Source organism: Phascolarctos cinereus, unplaced genomic scaffold (assembly GCF_003287225.1).
Source record: "Phascolarctos cinereus isolate Bilbo 61053 unplaced genomic scaffold, phaCin_HiC Scaffold_5;HRSCAF=322, whole genome shotgun sequence".
Lineage (NCBI taxonomy): Eukaryota > Metazoa > Chordata > Mammalia > Diprotodontia > Phascolarctidae > Phascolarctos > Phascolarctos cinereus.
This window is the reverse complement of record NW_027555958.1, coordinates 363,959,482-363,979,932: the sequence shown is the minus strand read 5'-3', so window position 1 is coordinate 363,979,932 and position 20,451 is coordinate 363,959,482. Positions and strand designations below refer to the sequence as shown.

Genomic DNA, 20,451 nt, shown 5'->3' with positions numbered 1-20,451 from the left:
CACTGAAAATGTACACATTATATTCAGAATCCTTTGCCCAGTGGATGTGCATGGTCCATATGCTGCCTTTTGTAGTGACTGTTTCTCTTGGAAGCATTGACTTTTTCCTTCATGGGCTACATGATCACTCCCTTTAAGAGTCATCCAGTCTCTGACTTAGGATATGCTGTTGTGGTCTGTCGTGGTTGTTTTGTTTTTCTCCCCCTCAGTATTCTATAGGTATGCCATATTGCCTCAAGAAGAGTTTCTGCTCATTTCTGCCCTCTTGTAGCACCCCCATCTTGCTCCAACTCACTGAACAGCAGCTGCTTTAATCTCCCACTGTCATCAATCCTCTTCACACAGAAGGCATCCCTCCTACAACTGCTCAACTGGCTGCATTCCAAGATTGTGGGGTTTCTCTGCTCTTAGAATTTAATGTTAAGTAGGGCTCACTAGTGATGCTGATGAAACTTGTTTAAGACACTGAATGTGACGTCTTTGTCAAGTCTAAGTCTTCCAGTCAGAAAGAAGGCTGGATGCCAGGTCTAGCACCTAATTCCATGTTCTGCACCCAGCAGACACTCAATAATTACTAGTTGGCTAACCAACTTTGATCTGGGTTTGGTGTTTGATGCCATGTTCTGTTGCTAATGCTTCTGAAAAAAAAATTGTACAGTAATTCTGCTTTCATGGCTTCACTACTTATGAACCACTATGATGCTGTGCTCAATACCAGGAAGATTCAGTAAATGCATTTTAAGCTAACAGTATGTTGCCCAGCTAGTAGTGTCTGATGGGTGATCTCAGTTCTGTGCTATGAATACGAACTTGTGAAATTCATGGATTTGTCCATAACCCGACATGGTTTTTCCCCCCAGGATGGCTGTGAGTCCAGAAAACTATAATGAATATATCAAAAAGGTCAATTAACAAGTATTTAAGTATATATGCAATGCTAGGCACTAGGGATATGAAGACAAAAGCAAAACACCTATTAGGAAATAAGCATTTATTAAGTGCCTACTATGTGTCAGTCATTGTGCTAAGTGCTAGAGACTCAGAGGAAAGTGAACAACTGCCCTTGCCCCCTAGGAGATGACAATTTGATACCTAAGTTTATATTCTATAAGAGTCATGTACACATATGAGTATATACAAACTATATTTTTAAAATAAGGTAATTTTGGAGGTGGTATTAGCAACTGAGGGATTAAGAAAGGCCTTACATAAGAGGTAGTATTTAAGCCGAGCTTTGAAGCTAATTATTCGGTTGTTCAGTAGTTCTAGTCATGTCTGACTCTTCCTGACCACTTTTTGGGGGTTTTCTTGGCAAAGATACTGGACTGGCTTGCCATTTCCATCTCCAACCCATTTTGCAGATGAGCAACTGAGGCAAACAGGGTGAAGTGACTTGCCCAGGATCACACAGCTAGTAAGTGCCTCCGGACAAATTTGAACTTAAGTCTTTCTGACTTAAGATCCAACTCTCTATCCACTACACCAACATGGTGTAATAAGTTTGTGGGGGGCAAGGATCTCTTAACATTTTGTGCTTCTACAGAATAACAAAGCTGGACATAAAAATGGAAATCAAAAGCAACCTTTATTAAGCACTTACTGCATGTACCAGTGGAATGAAAGGGATATTATACACACACACACACACACACACACACAATAGATATATACACAGGTATATATTATATATATGTAGATAGATTGATAGACAGACAGATGGAGCATATTGAGAAAATATTAAGACATTGATTACTTCATTTTAAAACAGAGCTGGAGGAAATAAATTTCAAGAAAACCACACACATTTCATGCATTAGGAACCTCATGGCTCATGAGCTGCTGCATACTGGCCTAAAGATATCGGAGGTGAAAAGCATAATTAGTATAAATTAAGTTGGGGTTGAATGAGATGATTTAAGAGCTATAGGAGTCACTGCTTCTAACAACTATTTGTGTTTTGGGGGGAGTTAGTCAAAATGCCTTGATTTTTTATATAATTGTTGCTTTTAAAAATCCAGGACTCAGTGAAGACAAAACATGCTTCATTCCCAGTTACTTAGAAATCCATTAGTTCAGTGGGCATGAATTTCTTTCATACTGCCAAACAAGCTTTGGATACTTTAAGATACATAATCATCCCATGTTCTAGGTAATTGTTACATGAGTCCATCCATCAGTGTGTACACCAAATCAAATAAACACACTGTATGGAATACTGCATTGTTCTCCTTCCCTTCCTCTTCGTTTTCTTGGATCAGTAGTATGTTTCACAACCACAGGAAGTGCAATATTTGGCACCTAAGGGACACTGCACCTAGGGACCAGAGCAACACCAGGAGCAGGGCTGGGGAACCTGCAGCTTCAAGGCCACACGTGGCCCTCTAGGTCCTCAAGTGGCTCTTTGACTGAATCCAAATTTTACAAAACAAATCTTTTTATTACCCCCACCCCTGATCTGGACCATTATAATTCTTGCTGAAAAGACCTACTGTACTTTTCAAAGTCACTAAACAAACTCCTGAAGTATATTTTTCATCAGCAATATGAAGTGAGTTAAATATTCACGTGTGCCTCTGAGAGTGACTATAAAGAGAAAACTATGAACACATGTCCCCTATCATCTAGAAGCTTCCTCATTCTTAAGATCTGCTACCTGAGAATCACTTCATTTTCAGGCCTGGCACAACTGTTCATTTTCTAAAAAATCCTAGGCCCCTCTAGAGAAGAGTTGTTTAATATAACAGGCTACCTTGGTAAGATGCTCATTCCATTTCAAAATAAATAAATGAATCTGCTGTGGTTTCTGCCACATATAAATGTCACGCATTGGAGAACAGCAGGTGAATAATGTATATCATAATACTTCTTTCCGTTTAAGTGTTTTGTGATACAGCTGTTTATCATCTTACTCAGCTGTCCAAAATATTCATTTGAGAAGAAAAGATCCTACAATGGTGTAAATCCAAAATGCCATTCCCCCTCTTCTACAATACCTGTCGTTTTTCAGCCCATTAGACCTTTTTTTTAATAGTTCCTTTTTCCCCACTAAAAAGACATTTCTAAGGAACTGTTTTCCGAACTTCCTACCATAATCTCTAAGGAGTGTGTGAAAAGGCAAAGTTCTAAAGCTCGTTCAGATACAGCAATAGGAGGAATGGAATACATTTATCCTCAAGCCTTTGAATGTTCAAAACAGAAAAAGTGTAAAGAGGTTTCCTGCCTCCTGCTATACCCAGCAATGGTTACATACTTGGATGATTTTAAGAGGAAGCAATGCAATTATAGCTATCCTAGTTCTCAAAGGGGTATAATTTCATATTGCATCATCCATTTTTTGCTGTTTTAGGTCTATTTCTCTCAGAGATTACAAGCTATAACTTGTAAAAGATGCATGTAATATATGTCATTCTGTTAAATTAGAGCATTTCATAAATGTCATTTGAATGGCACAACTCTGCGGTGTGGTCTTATTGCAATTTGCAGAAAAATTAATATAGTGATATTAACAAGATGATGTTGTGACTTTATTAAAATCAAAGATCTCACAACTTGTCTTACCTTTCCCAACATGAATACCTTCACCATCTGTGTCCTGTTACAAACATTGCACAGAAATATACTTTTTTCCCCTTCCTGGAAAGTTAACTGGTTTTTTTTTTTTTGGGGGGGGGAGGTGGTTCTGGGTTGTTCTGGGTTCAAAATAATGAAAATGAGCATGGATTTTAATAAATATGCCTTAAATATATAATGGCTGGCTATTGAATCAGTGTGGTTTATTATAATGATAAAAATTATATTTGGAATGAGCTTTAGGGAAAAGAAGTCATCTGAAAATATAATATAACAATTATAACAGTTTAAAACAAATTTTACTAAAGTTTATTCCCACCCCTTCCCTAAAATGTGGCACTTTTATTGGGGAGGGGGGACTGGAGGATAGGACAGATAGGGTTAAAATAAAGCAGTTCCTTCCTAACCCTGCTAAAATGACAAATTCGAAGATTTAGACCAAAAAAAGAAAAAGAAAGAATGAAAGGAAGGAAAATATTCTTCCTGGGACAAACATTCCCATTCTAGAAGACCTATGACACTTAATGACAAATAACTTCTCTAGTTCTACGCAAATGGTAAAAGCGTTGATGAACTGCAGGAAATTATGCAGAGAAAGTGTATTCTGTACTGTTTTTAACATATTTCCTTGAAAATTATCATTGTGATGGGACAATTAATTCTCATGAGTAGGATTCTTATTCCTTATGATTCCATCTTCCATGGGTCAGACTTGGAAATGGTTCCTTCATTGATGCCTTTCTATTTCATCTAATTCATTTCAGCCCTTAGTCTCTTGACGTATTAATCTATATTTTAATGTCTCTTAATCATTGCTTTCTGTTCTGGCTCTACTGCAGCAGTCTATTGATGGGCATTACAACCAACCATTCCTCTCACTTTATATATTTCCAAATAAAGCTTCAGGTTTTCATCAGTTTCACTTTCCCCAATTTATTTTTTTAATGCCATGGGTTGGAACCTCTAGCTTCTAAGACAATTTAGTGCGCTTTCCAGTGCCCTAATGCAATGTGACCTCCATGAAATAGCAATTTCAGATAGCTCTCCCTCAATTAGTCTAAGAACTTCAGAGAAAGGAACTAAGCAGACATACACCTGAGCAAACGTTCTAGTGGGTAATCCCATGCACTTGGTATCCAGTTCATCCCAGGAGAATGTAAGTTCACTGAGAGCAGGGACTGTTTCATTTATGTCTATGTATCTCCAGCACCTTGCACAATGCCTGCCACATTACAAAGTGTTTAAAAAATGTTTGCCTTTTACTTCTTTTCTCATTCAAAGTCAAAATTCAGGTAGGCCTGCTGTAAGCTAAGCTTTGAATGAAATTTCAGAATGAAATATTATTGTATAACTGATCCAATGAGAAATATTTGTGAATATTGAACGGCCTCTTCAATATGCATTTATTAACTCCCTTCTCTGTGCGCTAGGCACTGAACTTGGGATAATGGAGACACAAAGACCAAAGCAAAACCAATCCTGCCACGGGCAGCTAGGTAGCTCAGTGGATAGAGCACCAGCCCTGAAGTCCAGAGGACCTGAGTTCAAATCCACCCTGAGACCAAACACTTGACATATACTAGCTGTGTGACTCTGGGCAAGTCACTTAACCCAAATTGCCTAAAACAAAAAAAAAAATGATCCTGCCTTCAAAGAAATTTATACATATGATAGGTAGATACAAGGTAATTTTGTAAGGTTAGTGGGTGGGTATTAGCAGCTAGGGAGATGAAGAAAGTTCTCCTATAGAAGATGGCACTTGAACTGAGACTTCAGGGAAATCACAGATTCTAAGGTAGTGGGGGAGGGGATAATCAGGGGACCCCTAAATAGTTTAGTCTCTCTAATTCACTTGAACAAATTACAGTTTATAAGATGAAGACAGCAGAAACAATTAGAAATTAAAGTCATTTTCCCTCTTTTCAGCCTTTCAGTATCCACAATCTCAGATTATAAGGGTGCAAAACTAGGAGTTGTTGTGTATGTTGTTGCATATATGTTGTCTAAAGAACTAAGAGATATGAAGAGTTCCACAAAGAGATACCTCAAATAAACCAATAGAATTCTAGGGCCATTAGCCATTGACTACCTTAAGGATCAGTCATATACCTGGTTGCCTTAACAAAAGAGCCACTCTGAGAAGAATTGGTTGAGAAGAGTCCTCCCTGATAGTCAAGAACAGCCAGCTATGAAGGAAGAATCCCATGCTTGAGTAGAAATTACTCTTTATTTTTTTTCTCTGTACCCCTTCTAGAGTCTAGAACTAGAAGGGGATTTCTCTTTCCTGTCCCCTCCTTGGCTATGACATCTGGCAGTGAGCAAATCCCCCAGGAGTCAAAAGCATACCTACCAGAGAGAAGGACCAAAGATTCCAACTGAGTGTCTTGCCTAGAAGAGATGCTGCCCCCAAGGAGGAGCAAGATGAGGATATTACAAAGATCAAGAATAGGTTTCCTCTCTGCCAGTATATGTGTGTACCCATGCTTCCACCAATATTGTAGCTATTTGTTGTTAAGTACACTCCAGATTCATGGGGAAATGCTTTTTACTCCTCCTCCTGCTACGCCATTTCAATAAATGGCTTTGCTTTAAGTGAATTATCTCAAATGGCTAACTTTTAAAGGTAAGCTTGTCAGTGTGGGGCTTGTGAGCTTTAGTTTACAACTTCAATCCCACAGAGTACTTATAACCTGGGGTAGCTGTCCCCTGGGGACTAACCCTGTGAGCACAAAGGAATTATGGGAAGGGTCTAGAAGAATATTACACTAAGAGGTGGTAAAGCTGAGAGAATGTACTCCAGGTATAAGGAACAACTATTATAACACATGGGAGACGGAAGGCCACGTATGAGGAATAGTAAAATCCATTTGGCGGGACCTCAGAGAGTGAGAGCGGAAGTGGCCAAACCTTAGATGACACATGTCTATCTCTCAAAACTTCTATAAGGCCGTCAGAGCCTACAGTACCTATTAATAAACTGAATGCCCCCTTCCCTACACTGTCCTATCATTTTTCTAGGCTTGAGGTCATCTCTGTGCTTTCATCTGTCACTCAGATGTTAGGATTAAGTGGCCTCGTGCACTGCTTCATGCTAGTCTCACGAGTTTGGCATCCAAATAAGAAAGACTCACAACACTTCTCCCGGGAGCAGAAGGAAGCCATCCCAAGTTTTGTAAGACGGAATTGAACTGCCTAGAGTGACTGCCAAAGGGAAAGTTCCCTTCCAGAATACAGAGTATGCTACACAGGCACTCAGGCCATTTGGGGCTGGCTTATGTCCTAAGTTATTATAACAAAATGGGACTTGAGCGAGTGCCTAATTTCCCTGTGTGCTTCCTAATATTATTACAGATTTCAATTGCATGAATTTTTAAAATGTCCTTGAATTTGATTTTACGGTTTATAATTCTGACACTGTTGACAACTTTTTTAGTAGCTATTCTGTTTTCCCTTTGGAAATGAGAGTCAACACTTCTGTCTCTCTTACAGTATAGTTTAGGTGTGGATTATGCAAAGGCAAGTGTTTCCAACTGTTTGACTTAAGAAAAACACATTTACTCTGTTCTTTATATTGTTTTCAGGACAGAGAAGGTTCCCACAATTAAAAGACGTCAGTAACTTGCCTCTCAATAACTAATCAGAAGAGCCAACTGCACAGAAATTTTCCCAGTCACCTTAGAGGAATGGTATCATTTGGGCTGAAGGAGGAAAGGAATCACAGATTTTAGAGGGAAGAGATCTTAGAGATTATTTTATTCAACTCTATTTTGCCAGTAAGGAAGCCATGACCCAGGAAAATAATCTCCCCAGGGCCACCCAAGTAGCAGAGCCAGGCTTTAAACCCATGTCCTTTGATTAAAATTTGTTGTTTCATCTTTTTCAGTCATGTCTGCTTCTTTGGGACTCCATTTATTTGTTTGTTGGTTGGTTGGTTGGTGTTTTTTTTGTTTGTTTGTTTATTTAGCAGGATACTGGAGTGATTTGCCATTTCCTTGTCCTGCTTATCCTATAAATGAGGAAACTGAACCAAACAGAGTTAAATGACTTGCCCAGGGTCACACAGCTGTTGTGTCTGAGATCAGATACTTGATTACAAATGCAATGCTCTTTTTTAATAAGACAATAAAGTTTGGTTAAATTCTTTATATGATCAATAATAAGAGTTCCCATTTCTAAAACACAAAGGTTTTTTTTAACTTTGTAAAAAGAGCTTTCAAAGTAGGTAGTATCCATTTAAAGGTAAAAAATGATCAATCTGCAGTCAGTCTCTATTGAGCCAATTTTTGAACATTCTTCCAACATTTCAGGTCTACCATTCTTTCCATTTCACTACACTGCTCTCACATACCAGGCTATCATTGTATTTTGCCAGAAAACTAAATAACACACTGCCTTTCCCCAAAGACAAACAATAGTGGTTTGCTTGGTGGTCAGCATACACAAAAACATATAATAAATTTTGGTTTATTATAGCTCCCTCTTCGATGATAAAGTAGTTTATATACAAATGTAGGAAGCAGCTAGGTGTTACAGTGCCTAGAGTCAGGAAGACCCGACTTTGTATCTGACCACAGACACTTATTAGCTGTGTGGCCCTAGGCAAGTCACTCAACCCTAATTGCCTCTGTTTTCTCATTTGTAAAATGAGCTCAAGAAGGAAAATGACAAACTATTTTGGCATTTCTTTGCCAAGAAAACCTCAAATGGGGTCACAAAGAGTAAGACAGGACTGAAAAATGACTGAATGGCAACATACATATGTAAGTAAGGCCATCCCCTTCATATAGCATAGGAATGTCATTATGTGCCTTAAAAGGAGGCAGAATAAATATTTCTAGCCTCTTCTCCCTCCATCCTTCTCTAAGGGAGACTGTATTTCCTGCTAAGAGAGGAAGCAGGATGTTGAGGTCAACAGCTTAGATGTTCTGCTCCCCTTAGAGAGTTGGATACTGAGCTAGAAATCTGTTTTCCCTTAAATGTTGTTTGTCTAGGGGGTGTAGTTTTCAGATCCAAGCTAAATTTCGGATCATATTAAGGGTAAAAGGAAAGCCTCAAGCTTTACATCCAAGGCTTGACTTCTTTCCCACCAAGTATCAGTTCCACCACAAACACACATAGTAAGTAACAAAGAAACCCACTTATCCAAGTCAATAGCAAAACAGAAATCAAAGTATATAAAGGCTAATACATACTAGATGGTGGGCAGTTAGGTAGCTCAATGGATAGAGCACTGGGCTTGGAATCAGGAAGACTCATCTTCATAAGTTTGAATCTATCTTGAGACACTTACTAGCTATGTACCCTGGGCAAGTCACTTAACCCTGTTTGCCTCAGTTTCCTCATCTGTAAAATGAGTTGGAGAAGGAAATGGCAAACCACTTGAGTATCTTTGACAAGAAAACCCCAAAATGGGGTTACAGAGAGCTAAACATGACTGAAATGGCTCAATAACATGCTAGAAAATACAGAGTGAAGAAGCTCCCCAGTCGGGAGTAAGGTAACAGCCCAAGTGAGAGAGTTAGTTTCAGATTTTACCCAAAGAGGAAATTCCCCAGTCCCCAGAGCAGCGAGCTGAGAATAGGGACATGATAGGGACTGCTAGATCCTCTCATGTCAGCTTCTTCCCAGAGTCTTCTCCTTTCAGTGACTACAAGTGAAGTTCACATCACACATCTCTCTCCCCAAACTGGAAGCCAGAAGTGCCTAAAGCCGCTGCAGAGACCAAAGAGTGACGAGACTCAAGAACTCAAACAAAGTGAACCTCTTCTCTCCCTTCTCACCAGTTCTGCACTGATCCTAACACAGCTGGCAGGGCATTGATCTCCATGAATACACTGAGAGTCCTGTGCCAGTGACTTTAGAACTCAGGAGATTGTGTGTGTGTGTGTGTGTGTGTGTGTGTGTGTGTGTGTGTGCGTGTGTACATGTATATTGTGTATATATGTATGTATGGGTATACATATGTATGTATATATATATATGTGCTTGTGCTTGGTCTATGTATATACGCATGTGTGGGTGTATATGCACACGGGCACACACACAACAAACTAGATTTGATGTATTTTGAGACAAACAGGCAGCACAGTGGATAGAAGGCTGGACCCAGACTCAAAAAGACCCAAGTTCAAATCCAGCTTCAGAGACTTCCTAGCTGTGTGACCCTGGGCAATTCACTTAACCAATGTCTGCCTCAGTTCCTTCTCTGTAAAATGGGGATGATAATAATGGCATCAACTTCTCAGCAATGTTGTAAAGATAAAATTCAATAATATTTGTAAATGACTTTGCAAATCTTAGAGCACTATATAAATGTGAGCTATTTATTATCTACTTCTTTGACTCTGTAGTAAAAATGGTTCTGTTTATAGACTACACTGAAAACTTAAAGGTATAATCTCACAGGGCAGCTAGGTGGCACAGTGGATAGAGTGCTGGCTGATTCATATTCCTGAGTTCAAATATGGCCTCAAACTCTTACCAGCTGTGTGACCTTGGACAATCACTTAACTCTGTCTCAGTTTCCCCACCTGTAAAATGAGCTGGAGAAAGAAATGACAAAGCACTCCAATATCTTTGCCAAGAAAACCCCAGAATGAGTCATGAAGACTTGGACTTGCCTGAAAATGACCAAACAACAACAAAAATAATGTCACAGTTTTTTTTTCTCTGAAGATTAGTTAAACAATATGCACCAAAGTGTTTGGGGCTTTGATCTTCAAAGAGGAAAGTTACTTTAAGTGAAAAAAAAATTCTTATTGCTCAGAACAGGATGAAGTTTACAAATTAATAACTATAACCATATAGTGTACTTATAATCAAATTTTCAGATGCAAATATCTTGGCTATGAGATAGTTACAGAAAGGTAGCAGATTACTAATGATGACTCTCCCAATAAAAATGCCATAAAAGTTATCATCCAGGACATGTAAAATTGGGAAAGGATTATCGTATTCTGAAAGCAAGGGATAACTGATAGACATCCCAAAGGCTACATTGGGGGGGGGGGAAGAGAGAGACAGAGAGAGAGAGAGAGAGAGAAAGTTAAAAGAGGAAGCCTGTCAGCACATTGAGTAGATCCTTGATGGAAGATTTGTGGGTGGATATAGCTCAGGACAATAAAGCCTGTGTGGGTTACAGCCTTTAGCACTGAAAGGAATAACAACATTGATTAGATCACTGATCTATTTAAGTATTATTTTAGAGATAATAATGGTAGTGATAATCAAAAAAATCCTGTAAATTTTCTTCTTGTTTTTGTTATCCCTGGTTATTTAGAAAAGCAGAAGTAATAGAATCAAAGACTGAATCAGAAGCGGCTTCAGGAGTCTTCTCATGCAGGATGGGAATCCTAGTTACATCAGACTCTTTTTGACCACTTTTAAGTGAAGGACAAAAAATCTGAAAGCTTGAGTCAGAGGCTCTTGGTTCAAATCCTGGATCTACCGCTTCCTACCTATGAATTTGGCCAAGTCACTTAACCTCTGTGAGATCATTCTTGTGATGCAATCCACTATTAGCTTCAAATGCATGCCATATGAAGATAGGTTGACAGAACTAGGGACACTTAGCCTGGAAAAGAAAAGACTTGGGAGAGATGTGTGACATGATAATTCTCTTCAAGAATTTGAAGAATCATAGAAATAAGAGATACAGAAAAGGAAGGGACATCAGAAGACCTAGAAGGTTATGTAGTCCAACCTCCTCATTTATCAGATGGAGAAACTGAGAGCCAGAGAAGCTTAATGTCATTCAGGCAGTCAGTGTCATAGGAAAGATTTGAATAAAAGTCTTCTGATTCCAGAGGTATTTCTATTCTCACTGTCACATGATAAAAGAATTAATTAGAAAAAGGAATTAGACTAAGGAGGCAACTAAATGGCACAGTAGATAAAGGATTGGGCCTAGGGTCAGGAAGATCTGCATTCAAATCCAACCTCAAACATTTACTAGCTGTGTGACCCTGGGCAAGTCACTTAACTCTTATTTGCCTTAGTTCCTCACCTGTAAAATGGGGACATACTGGAGAGGGAAATGGCAAACCACTTCAGTATTTTTGCCAAGAAAACACCATGGATATGTCCATGGGATCACGAAGAGTTGGGCATGCTGAAAAATCAAACAACAACAACAGTATTTGGCTCCAAAAAGCAGAACTAAGAGAACTTGATGGAAATTACAAAGAGGCAAATGTTAGCTCGACATAAGGCAAAGCTTCCAAAACTGAGCTATCCAAATGTGGAAAGGGCTGTCTCAGGCTGAATAACTATTTGTTAGGGATATTATAAAGAGAATTTTTAAAGTATAAATTCAATTGTATGGCCACTGAGGTCTCTTCCAAGTGTGAAATACTGAAATCATATAATTTATTTGCCCTTTAAGGGCAAATTATTGCTCTGAAATCCTAACATGAGTTGTGGTCAAACTATTCTCTGATTACCTGCTCTTGTATCTCATTAGTTACTATGACTCATCAGCATCTAAGAGTAAAGTTTTCGTAATTATCTGTGAAGGAATGAAGTAATGAATGGATGAAAAAGTATTTTATGTGTTAAGTACTACATGTCAAAAACTCTGCCAAGTGCTGGAGTCACAACTAGAAAGGCAAAACAATCACAGGTTTCGGGGAAAACAATGCATATAGGAACATTTAGCTTCAAGGTTGATGGTAGGCGTACCCTAAATCAAAACCAACAGTGTCACTAAACATCATACCTAATTTTAGTCACATGTTAGACATGATCCCATCCAAGGTAGTTTAGCTTACTGATGTGGACAGGCACTAAATGTCTCTTTTGGGGGAGGAAGCAGGGTAGATTCCAGCCTCAGTCTTAAAGTTAGATTGATTGTGAATCTCTCTTGGATTTTGCCCTCAGTCTGCAAGTTCTAATGGTATAACTCAGGGATTGTAAATTTAAAATTGTAACGTACCCTAGAGATCATTTAGTCCAATTACCTCATTTCACAAATAAGGAAACTGAGGCCTAAATAGGTTAATGTGATTTGCCCAAGGTCACAGACAGTAAATGGCAAAGCTGGTATTTAAGGGTCTGTTGACTCCACAATTAGCCCTCTTTCCATTTTGTGGTTATGTTTTGTCGTTGTATGTAGGGCTATACTCTGTCTTGCTCTTGTTTTTAAATCCAGGAACACCGTAAGTTGACAATGCTAATTACTTCTCTCAATTTTTCCTTTTAAGAGCTGCATAGGAGGCATTGCTATTAATAATCTATGATCACTATAATTGTCTCCAAATCTATGGAACATTTTATAAAGTAGTGCTAAATAACTATCAGAAGTATCAGTATAAAATTTGTTGCTAATAGTTTGTTTTCTTCATAATGGAGCTAAAATATTTCCTTCATATTTTCTATAACTGATACATAGTTAATTGTTTTCATCTACAGGGAACATAGTTATTAACAGGTAAATACCTTATTGCTGGAGATTCAAACCAGACACTGAATTAATCTTTTGTATTTAAGATAGTTCACATTTTCATAATTTCATATTAATTTGTATTAAACTACGTCATTATTAGAAAATACCAAAGTAGCCTGACCCTCCATTTTCAAGATTTTACCTGAAAAATACATAGCAATTTGCATCAGATTTATTTAACCTGAAGAATGGACTAAGCAGTTCTTAAGAGGGACTGTCAAAGCATCATCACCATAGAATGAACTCATGTTCCAAGAATATAGCAATACCAAAATGCATAGCTTAGACCTCTGGGTTAACACTTATTTCTCGGGTTAAAATAATACACATATAAGCAGATATTAAATAAAGAAAAGATGGGCTCAAGAAGTTTAAAAGCAATACTATCATGACTTCTTTAGCAATCACTTCTGAAAATAAATACATTGGATCCAAGATATAATATCTACCATAGCGTGGAATTTAGTGTAAGATGCATTCATTTTGAATTATGTCCAACACATATACCAGAATGACATTATAATAATATAATTCCATCTATGAGCACATGGCATGGACTGAGTGCACTTTAGAGAAGTTTTTTCAACATTTCTTATGGTTCATGACCTATTTTTGTGCCATGGTCCTCTTTGGTAGTCTGGTGAAATCTCTGATTGACTTTTCAAAATAATTTTTGAATGCATAAAAAAGAACACAAAGGATTACAAAGGAAATCAATTATTAAAAAATATACTTAAAATGTTAAAAGTTACAAGTTCATGAGCCCCCTAAAATTATAAATGATAGATTTGCATTTTACAGCACTGTGTACCCTAGGTTAAGAACCTCTGCTTTAGTCTGGCAAGAATACAATGCACATTTCTAACATATGAGGAGCATACAAACTAGCCCTAAGTTTCATAACCTGAAGGGCTGCTTTTGGAGACTTTCTAAAACAGTTATGACTTTGAAATGCCAAATTCTTCCAGCATATGCATGTGCTATCTATTCTCTGATATAAAATTCTTCCAAACTATTTCTGACTGGTAGAGTAATCTTTTATGCTCATTACTGGAGAGACTAACCTGATCACAAAGGAGGCTGCCATTTTTCGTGCCAACTTCATAACAATCACAGGGTTTGCAAATATCTTTGGCTGACGGATTGGCACCCACTTGTCGGAAAAAGTAATCCTTACACAGCTCACAGTTTCTTCCTGCATCAAGGAAAGGTTATGCATTATGGCTTCCAATTCATTAATATCAGGTGCATAATTCAAAATTAAAGACTCTATTCCTTTGAGAGAATTCTATAATTTTCAGGACGTCCATTTTAATGCACCTTTCATCTCTACCTGCCAATTTAGTGATCCAGAGCATATGAAACAATGAACCTGTTACAAACTGTGTTTTACTTCATTAAACTTCCATCTGTTATATAATACCACACTTCTATAAAAGCTCTGCTTTGTGAATGTCTATACATTTTGAAAGAGTTAGCTTTAAACTTAAAACTTTTCTTGATTTTCGGTGCCAGTCATATAATCAAGCTGAAATATGAAAATTATCTAAGTTTTTGGCATATGAAGTTCTGGACCTTAACATGAGGTATTGGCTTAAGTCTCACATCTAAAAGTAATTTTTTCCCCAGAAATGGATCTTTTTGTGAAAAGAAGACTGGTATTAACATAATTTATTATTTTGTAAGTAGAAAGATACTATACACTGCTTTCAGTATCAGTGAAGAATAATTTGGTGAATTTGTAGTTTTTCAATAAAATGTGAATATAAAAAATATTACCATTTTCTTATACTACTCTGACATATTATCTTAGTATTCAAGGATATTCTGTTGATTTACAAGTTGTTAATTAGTACTCATCACTTCATCACTTCCCTGTAGGAGACTGTCACCATTTTATAAAATGAAAACCAAAACAAAAAAAGTTTCAAAGACTTACAAAAGGTCATTCAAGTCACTAACATTACTTGCAGTGAAGCCTAAAGTATGGCATTTCCCCTAACTCCCCAGACATGTTGCCATCATTAACCCAACATTAAAAAGTGAGCAAACTTACTCAGAAGAAAACCTACCATTTGGGAAAAGACTTAAAATAAGAGGCATCCTCAAAAGAACCACTATCTTCACAGTCAATAATTTTTAAACTAAGACATATTTAAGATATTTGTAGGACATGATCTATTTGTCTTTTGGAGGCCATTGAAAATGTATTTGCAGATACTAACATTTTCTTTTAAGTTCCTTTGAAGGCTATTTAAGGATTGAAACATCTTGTTATCTACATATATCTTATTCCAGAACAACAAAAAAAATATGATTACTAGGTTGTTACTGGGCAACAATTCCATTAAGAGAGGTCTGCTCTTTTCTGATTTCATGAACCAGAGAGGGGATTCCTTGACAATTTCTCAGCAAAGGTGGCCATTTTTTTTTCATATATCCCTATCACCTGGCATAGTTGCTTGAACTGACATGATATATACTTACATTTAATTGTTGAGTTCCACCAAACTATTTGAGAAACCCAACTATTTCTGTTCTTTAAGAACTGTTGACATTTTAAATAAGTTCTCAATGACCAAAACCAAAGTTTTAGGCTATGTAAAATCTTCATTTAACTTTTGCATTAAATTAACTGTTTTGAAATATATGACTTTCCATATTACTACTCTGTAAGCCAAAATCCAGCTTTTAATAAATGCTTAAACATAACCTCATGAGAAACAGAACACACAATGGAAGGCAAAAACAAAGTAATCAAACTTAATTTTAGTGGTGTGTGCTGATTAAACTATATGATCATGGGCTGCCAGGAATTAGTGAAGGGAGTAGTGGATTGCAAGTCAAGAAGACCTAAGTTTACATCCTGTTTCAACCACTTACTAGCTATATGAACCTGGGCAAATCACTTAACCTCTCATCCTCAGTTTCCTTAGCTGTAAAATAGAGATAATAATAGCCCCTACATCACAGTGTTATGTGGATCAACTGAGATAATATATGGAAAGTACTTTGTAAACCTTAAAGGGCAGTATAATGTCAATTATATATGATAGTTGAGGATGAAAGTATCCAGAACTGAAAACAATGGTGAATACACTTAGGGACCCGTATGATGACCTATCTTATCACACTTTTCCAGTCAATGGAAGGAACCAAGCAGTAAGCTTGGTATTTTAGCAATCTGCTCAGTCCGTTTTGGGGAGATAGTTCAAACCTGACATTGTGAGCACTGTTTTTCAATGTGAAATATACCAATAAAGTAACTTGAAGTGATCCTTATTATTATAATCGAATAAAAATACCTAGATGACATTCAAATTGCTAGTTACCTGTTGTATTATGCTGACAGTTCTCACAAACTCCTCCCCCGCCTCGATGGTATTCATCAGGAAAAGGGTCCATTGTCACATCATAGTGGCAGCTTCTTGAATGGTTGTTGCATTGACAAGGTTTACAATTAAAAGCATGAACTTGATCCCCTTGATGAAAGGGCTTATCATTATAAAGGGGCAAACAATGATCACACTAAAGTAAAAAAGTAAAAATGGGGGGGGAAATGTTACTGTTACTTTACAGGTTCTGAGATTATTCATTTAAGACATTAGCATCTTTCACACAGTAACAATAATACCAGAAAATCAAACCCCAAGGACTGAGTAGATTTAAATTTAAACTATGGAGACAATGTACTCATTTTCCTTTGGACCGTTTTTTCAATTGAGCATTGTTTAAGTTATCTTATATAAATAAGGAAACATCATGTTGGAAATAAAGATAACTGAACTGAAATCATGTAACATTCATATTATTTGCTAGAATGAATATATTTCACCTAAAATACAGTCATTCATTCAATAAACATATAACTCCTACTTTGCGCAAGGCATTATGTTATGTTGTGAGGATATAAAAACAAAAATGAATAGTCCTGACCTCAAAGAGCATATATACTTATGGTAGAGACTAAATGAAAATCGCCACTTCCTAAGTACAATGCTTCAGAAAACTGTAGCAATTCTATATGATGGTTGGCTTTTTGTAACAGCGGTACAATACGTATCTTACATATATTCCCAAATTTAATGGGCTGGCTGGTTTAAAAGTTAAATAAGCTAAAAACTTAAAATTTTATCTAAACATCAAAATTCACATAATCTGACTAAGGTTCTTTGATATGCAATGTCTAATTCAGTCAAAGACTAAAAGAACTACTGAAGTTCAATCATCATTTACACCATTCTTGGTACGAAAGCATTGTTATGACATCCCAAAATGTCCATACTACTCCTAAAAAATAGATTGTATACCCATGGAATTGGAAATGAAATACAGGAAATGAAAAGGTTGGAATAAGTCTGAAAGGGTATCAGCTTCCTACCCTCCATGATAGGAGCCTTTTACTAATAGGATGAGAGGAGATCCATATTAAACTTATTTAATGGAAGTCAAACCTGAAGTTAGAACAAAAGTATTTTCCCATAATAAGCTATTTTTCTGTAGGTGGTATTTTATGGTTTGGAGCAATCAATAACAATTTTTGTCCAAGCTTTTATGAGAAAGCAAACTGTGAAGAAAATCATAATTTTGACATTTCAATGGGGATTTTGCCCAGTATGTTTCATAATAGTAATATATTGCACTTTAAGGTTTACAAAGTGCTTTTCATACGTAAGGTAGTCAGTCAGTCAATAAACATTCATTGTGTACCTACTATGTGCAAGGCACCAAGCTAAACACTGGAGACATGAAGAAAAGCACAAGACAGTCCCTATTCTCAAGGAGTTTACAATCTAATGAGGAAGATAACACACACACAACTACTTACACATAAATTATAGACAGCATAAACTGGAGATAATCAACAGAGAGAAGGTACTAAAATTAAGGTAGATTGGGAAAGGTTTCCTGTAAAAAGTGAGATTTTAGCTGGAATTTGAAGGAACTAGGAGGCAGAGATAAAGGAGATAATTTCTGGCATGGGGAACAGCTGGTCAAAATATGGAGAGTTGAGAAATGGAATTTTAGTACAAGGAAGAGCAAGGAGGTCATTGCCATTGTATTGCAGTTATATGGGAAGTCATAAGGTATAAGGAGACTGAAAGGGTAGGAGGGGACCAGATGATGAAGGATAGTTAACCCCAAACAGAGGATTTAATCACTTGGATGGACTGAAGAGGTGAGAGATTTGTGGCAAATAGACCAGTTAGCAGGTTATTGCAATGGTCCAGGGATGAGATGATGATGATGGCCGATTAAAGATGGTAGCAGTGTCAGAGGAGAGAAAAGGTAAAATCAACAGGTACTGGAGACAGATTGGATCGGGGGTGGGGGAGTGAGAGAGAATGAGGAGTTGAGGCGTAGCACCTTGCACATGCATCATTCCTGGTGAGCTTCACAATTACTCTCTTCTAAAAGTATCATTGTTATAGATTAGCAAAGTAAAGAAAGATCAGACAAGCTAAGTGATTTATTCAAAGTCTCAGCACTAGGAAACGGTAGAATGAGGATTTGATCTAAGTCTCATTACTTCAAGTCCAGCATTCTTTCCAAAATGCATTGCCTTTGCATTGTTTTTCCTGCAGAAAAAAAAAATATGAATAATTTAAAAGGGAAAAAAAGTTAAAATAAAAGAATTAACTATTCATTTTTAAAGTATTAATTTTTTTTTAATTTTTTTTCCATGGGCAGCTAAGTGGCGCAGTGGATAGAGCACCGTCCCTGGATTCAGGAGGACCTGAGTTCAGATATGGCCTCAGACACATAACACTTAACTAGCTATGTGACCCTGGGCAAGTCATTTAACCCCATTGCCTAGACCAAAAAAAAAAAAGGGAAAAAAAAAGAAATTCAGTCTCAGATATTTACTAGCTGTGTAACACTGGTCAATTTGTCTCTCTGTGTGCCTCAGTTTCCTCAACTGTAAAATGAGGATAATAATAGCACCTAGTCCCAAGGTCATTATGACCATCAAATAAGATAGTATTTGTAAAGCACGTAGACTAGTGCCTGGCACATAAGTAATAAATAATAATAATAAATGTATGTTTCCTTTCTTCCTTCCTACTCAATTACAAGAAAAAGAGCCTGCCTTTTTCTTTATTATGGTTGGCTATATTACTGATAATTATTTCCTACAAAGAAATAAAGAGAAAGTAATTCTGAGCAGGCACTCTAAGAGTGTGCTAAAATGTTCCCATACCGCATATTATTTCTGCATTTCTGACTGCCCTATTCATTGTTACTTCCTATCTAGGAAGAATGAGACTAGATAGAGTTGAGTTGTGGCAATTATGCATGAAGCAGACTAACCCACTATCATTTTCCTAACCACCGTATTAGTTGTACCCCAGGGTCATGGGTTTCAGTCACTGGCTCAGAATGCAAAGCAATCTCATTGATGGCCCTAGGGGGGCAGCATCCACCATGGAGCACTGCTGGTCCACTTCACAAAGGGTTATGATCCATTGCAAACGTTCTCCATGATGAAGTCAAATAGAATGATATAGTAACTGACTCCCACATTGGTGTCCAAGACAAAGCCAAACTGAGACATTAGCTTTCGTGGAGACATGAAGAACATAAAAGGAAACAAAGCTGACTCTTCAATTCATCCATTTCTGTTGCCCCAATCCCATTGTCAAGCTCTGGCCAAGGGAGGAATATGACTGGGAGAAAATGCCTCAAGTCTTTTCCATTTCCATCATAATTAGTCTTCATAATTGAAGACATTGCTCCCCTGACAGCATTATTTTTATTCTTTGAGTGTTGCTCTTTTGAATAGAAGATGATGTAGGTGATGGATGTGCAACCTATGGGCCCTGTCAGAGTGATTACATATGCAGTTTGTCTTCTGGAGAGCACCTACACACAGTGCTTGTGGAACCTCTCACTGTTGTTGAATTTTTGGCTTTGACTATAGAAGCTGATGGGGTAAATCATGCAGTTGCAAAATCTTTTGAATTAAATAGTGTCTATTGCAGACACATTTTTTTCTTTCTCAAAAAAATCTGGGGATTGACCAAAAAATTTTAAAAAAATCTGAATTAACAAAATGGAAATAGACCTGCCTGGGTCCAGCATGTCCATCATCGCCTCCACTTAATAATAAGTACATGATGTTGGCAATGCACTATAGCCAACACTACCAAGATGCAGTCCCTGCTGTCTAAAAGCCTATAATTAAAAAACATTTCACCACTAAAGTAGATCAGTGGTTCTAGGTGCAAATAACTTACTTTTATCCAAAAATACCTGGATTTTTTTTAGCAGTCCTAATACATACACTCATTCTTCCTTATATCCTTTCTAGAGAGAAATGACAGTGAAATACAATTAGCTAAAGCAGACACAAGGAAATGACTCAAAGAGATGCTTTTTTTGTATTTCGATTTTCACTAAGAGAGTTAATAGAATCCCAACATTTCTGTATCTACATC

At 37.2% G+C, this 20,451-nt stretch overlaps 1 protein-coding gene across 1 annotated transcript in view; it reads right to left on the bottom strand.

The window, feature by feature from the left end:
- The window catches only part of USH2A (usherin), a 962,202-nt gene that overhangs the window by 822,467 nt on the left and 119,284 nt on the right, over window positions 1–20,451 (bottom strand). Inside the window, 2 exon segments of the mRNA XM_020982269.2 lie at window positions 14,077–14,207; window positions 16,345–16,540. Of these exon segments, the coding sequence (XP_020837928.1) occupies window positions 14,077–14,207; window positions 16,345–16,540 (327 nt within the window).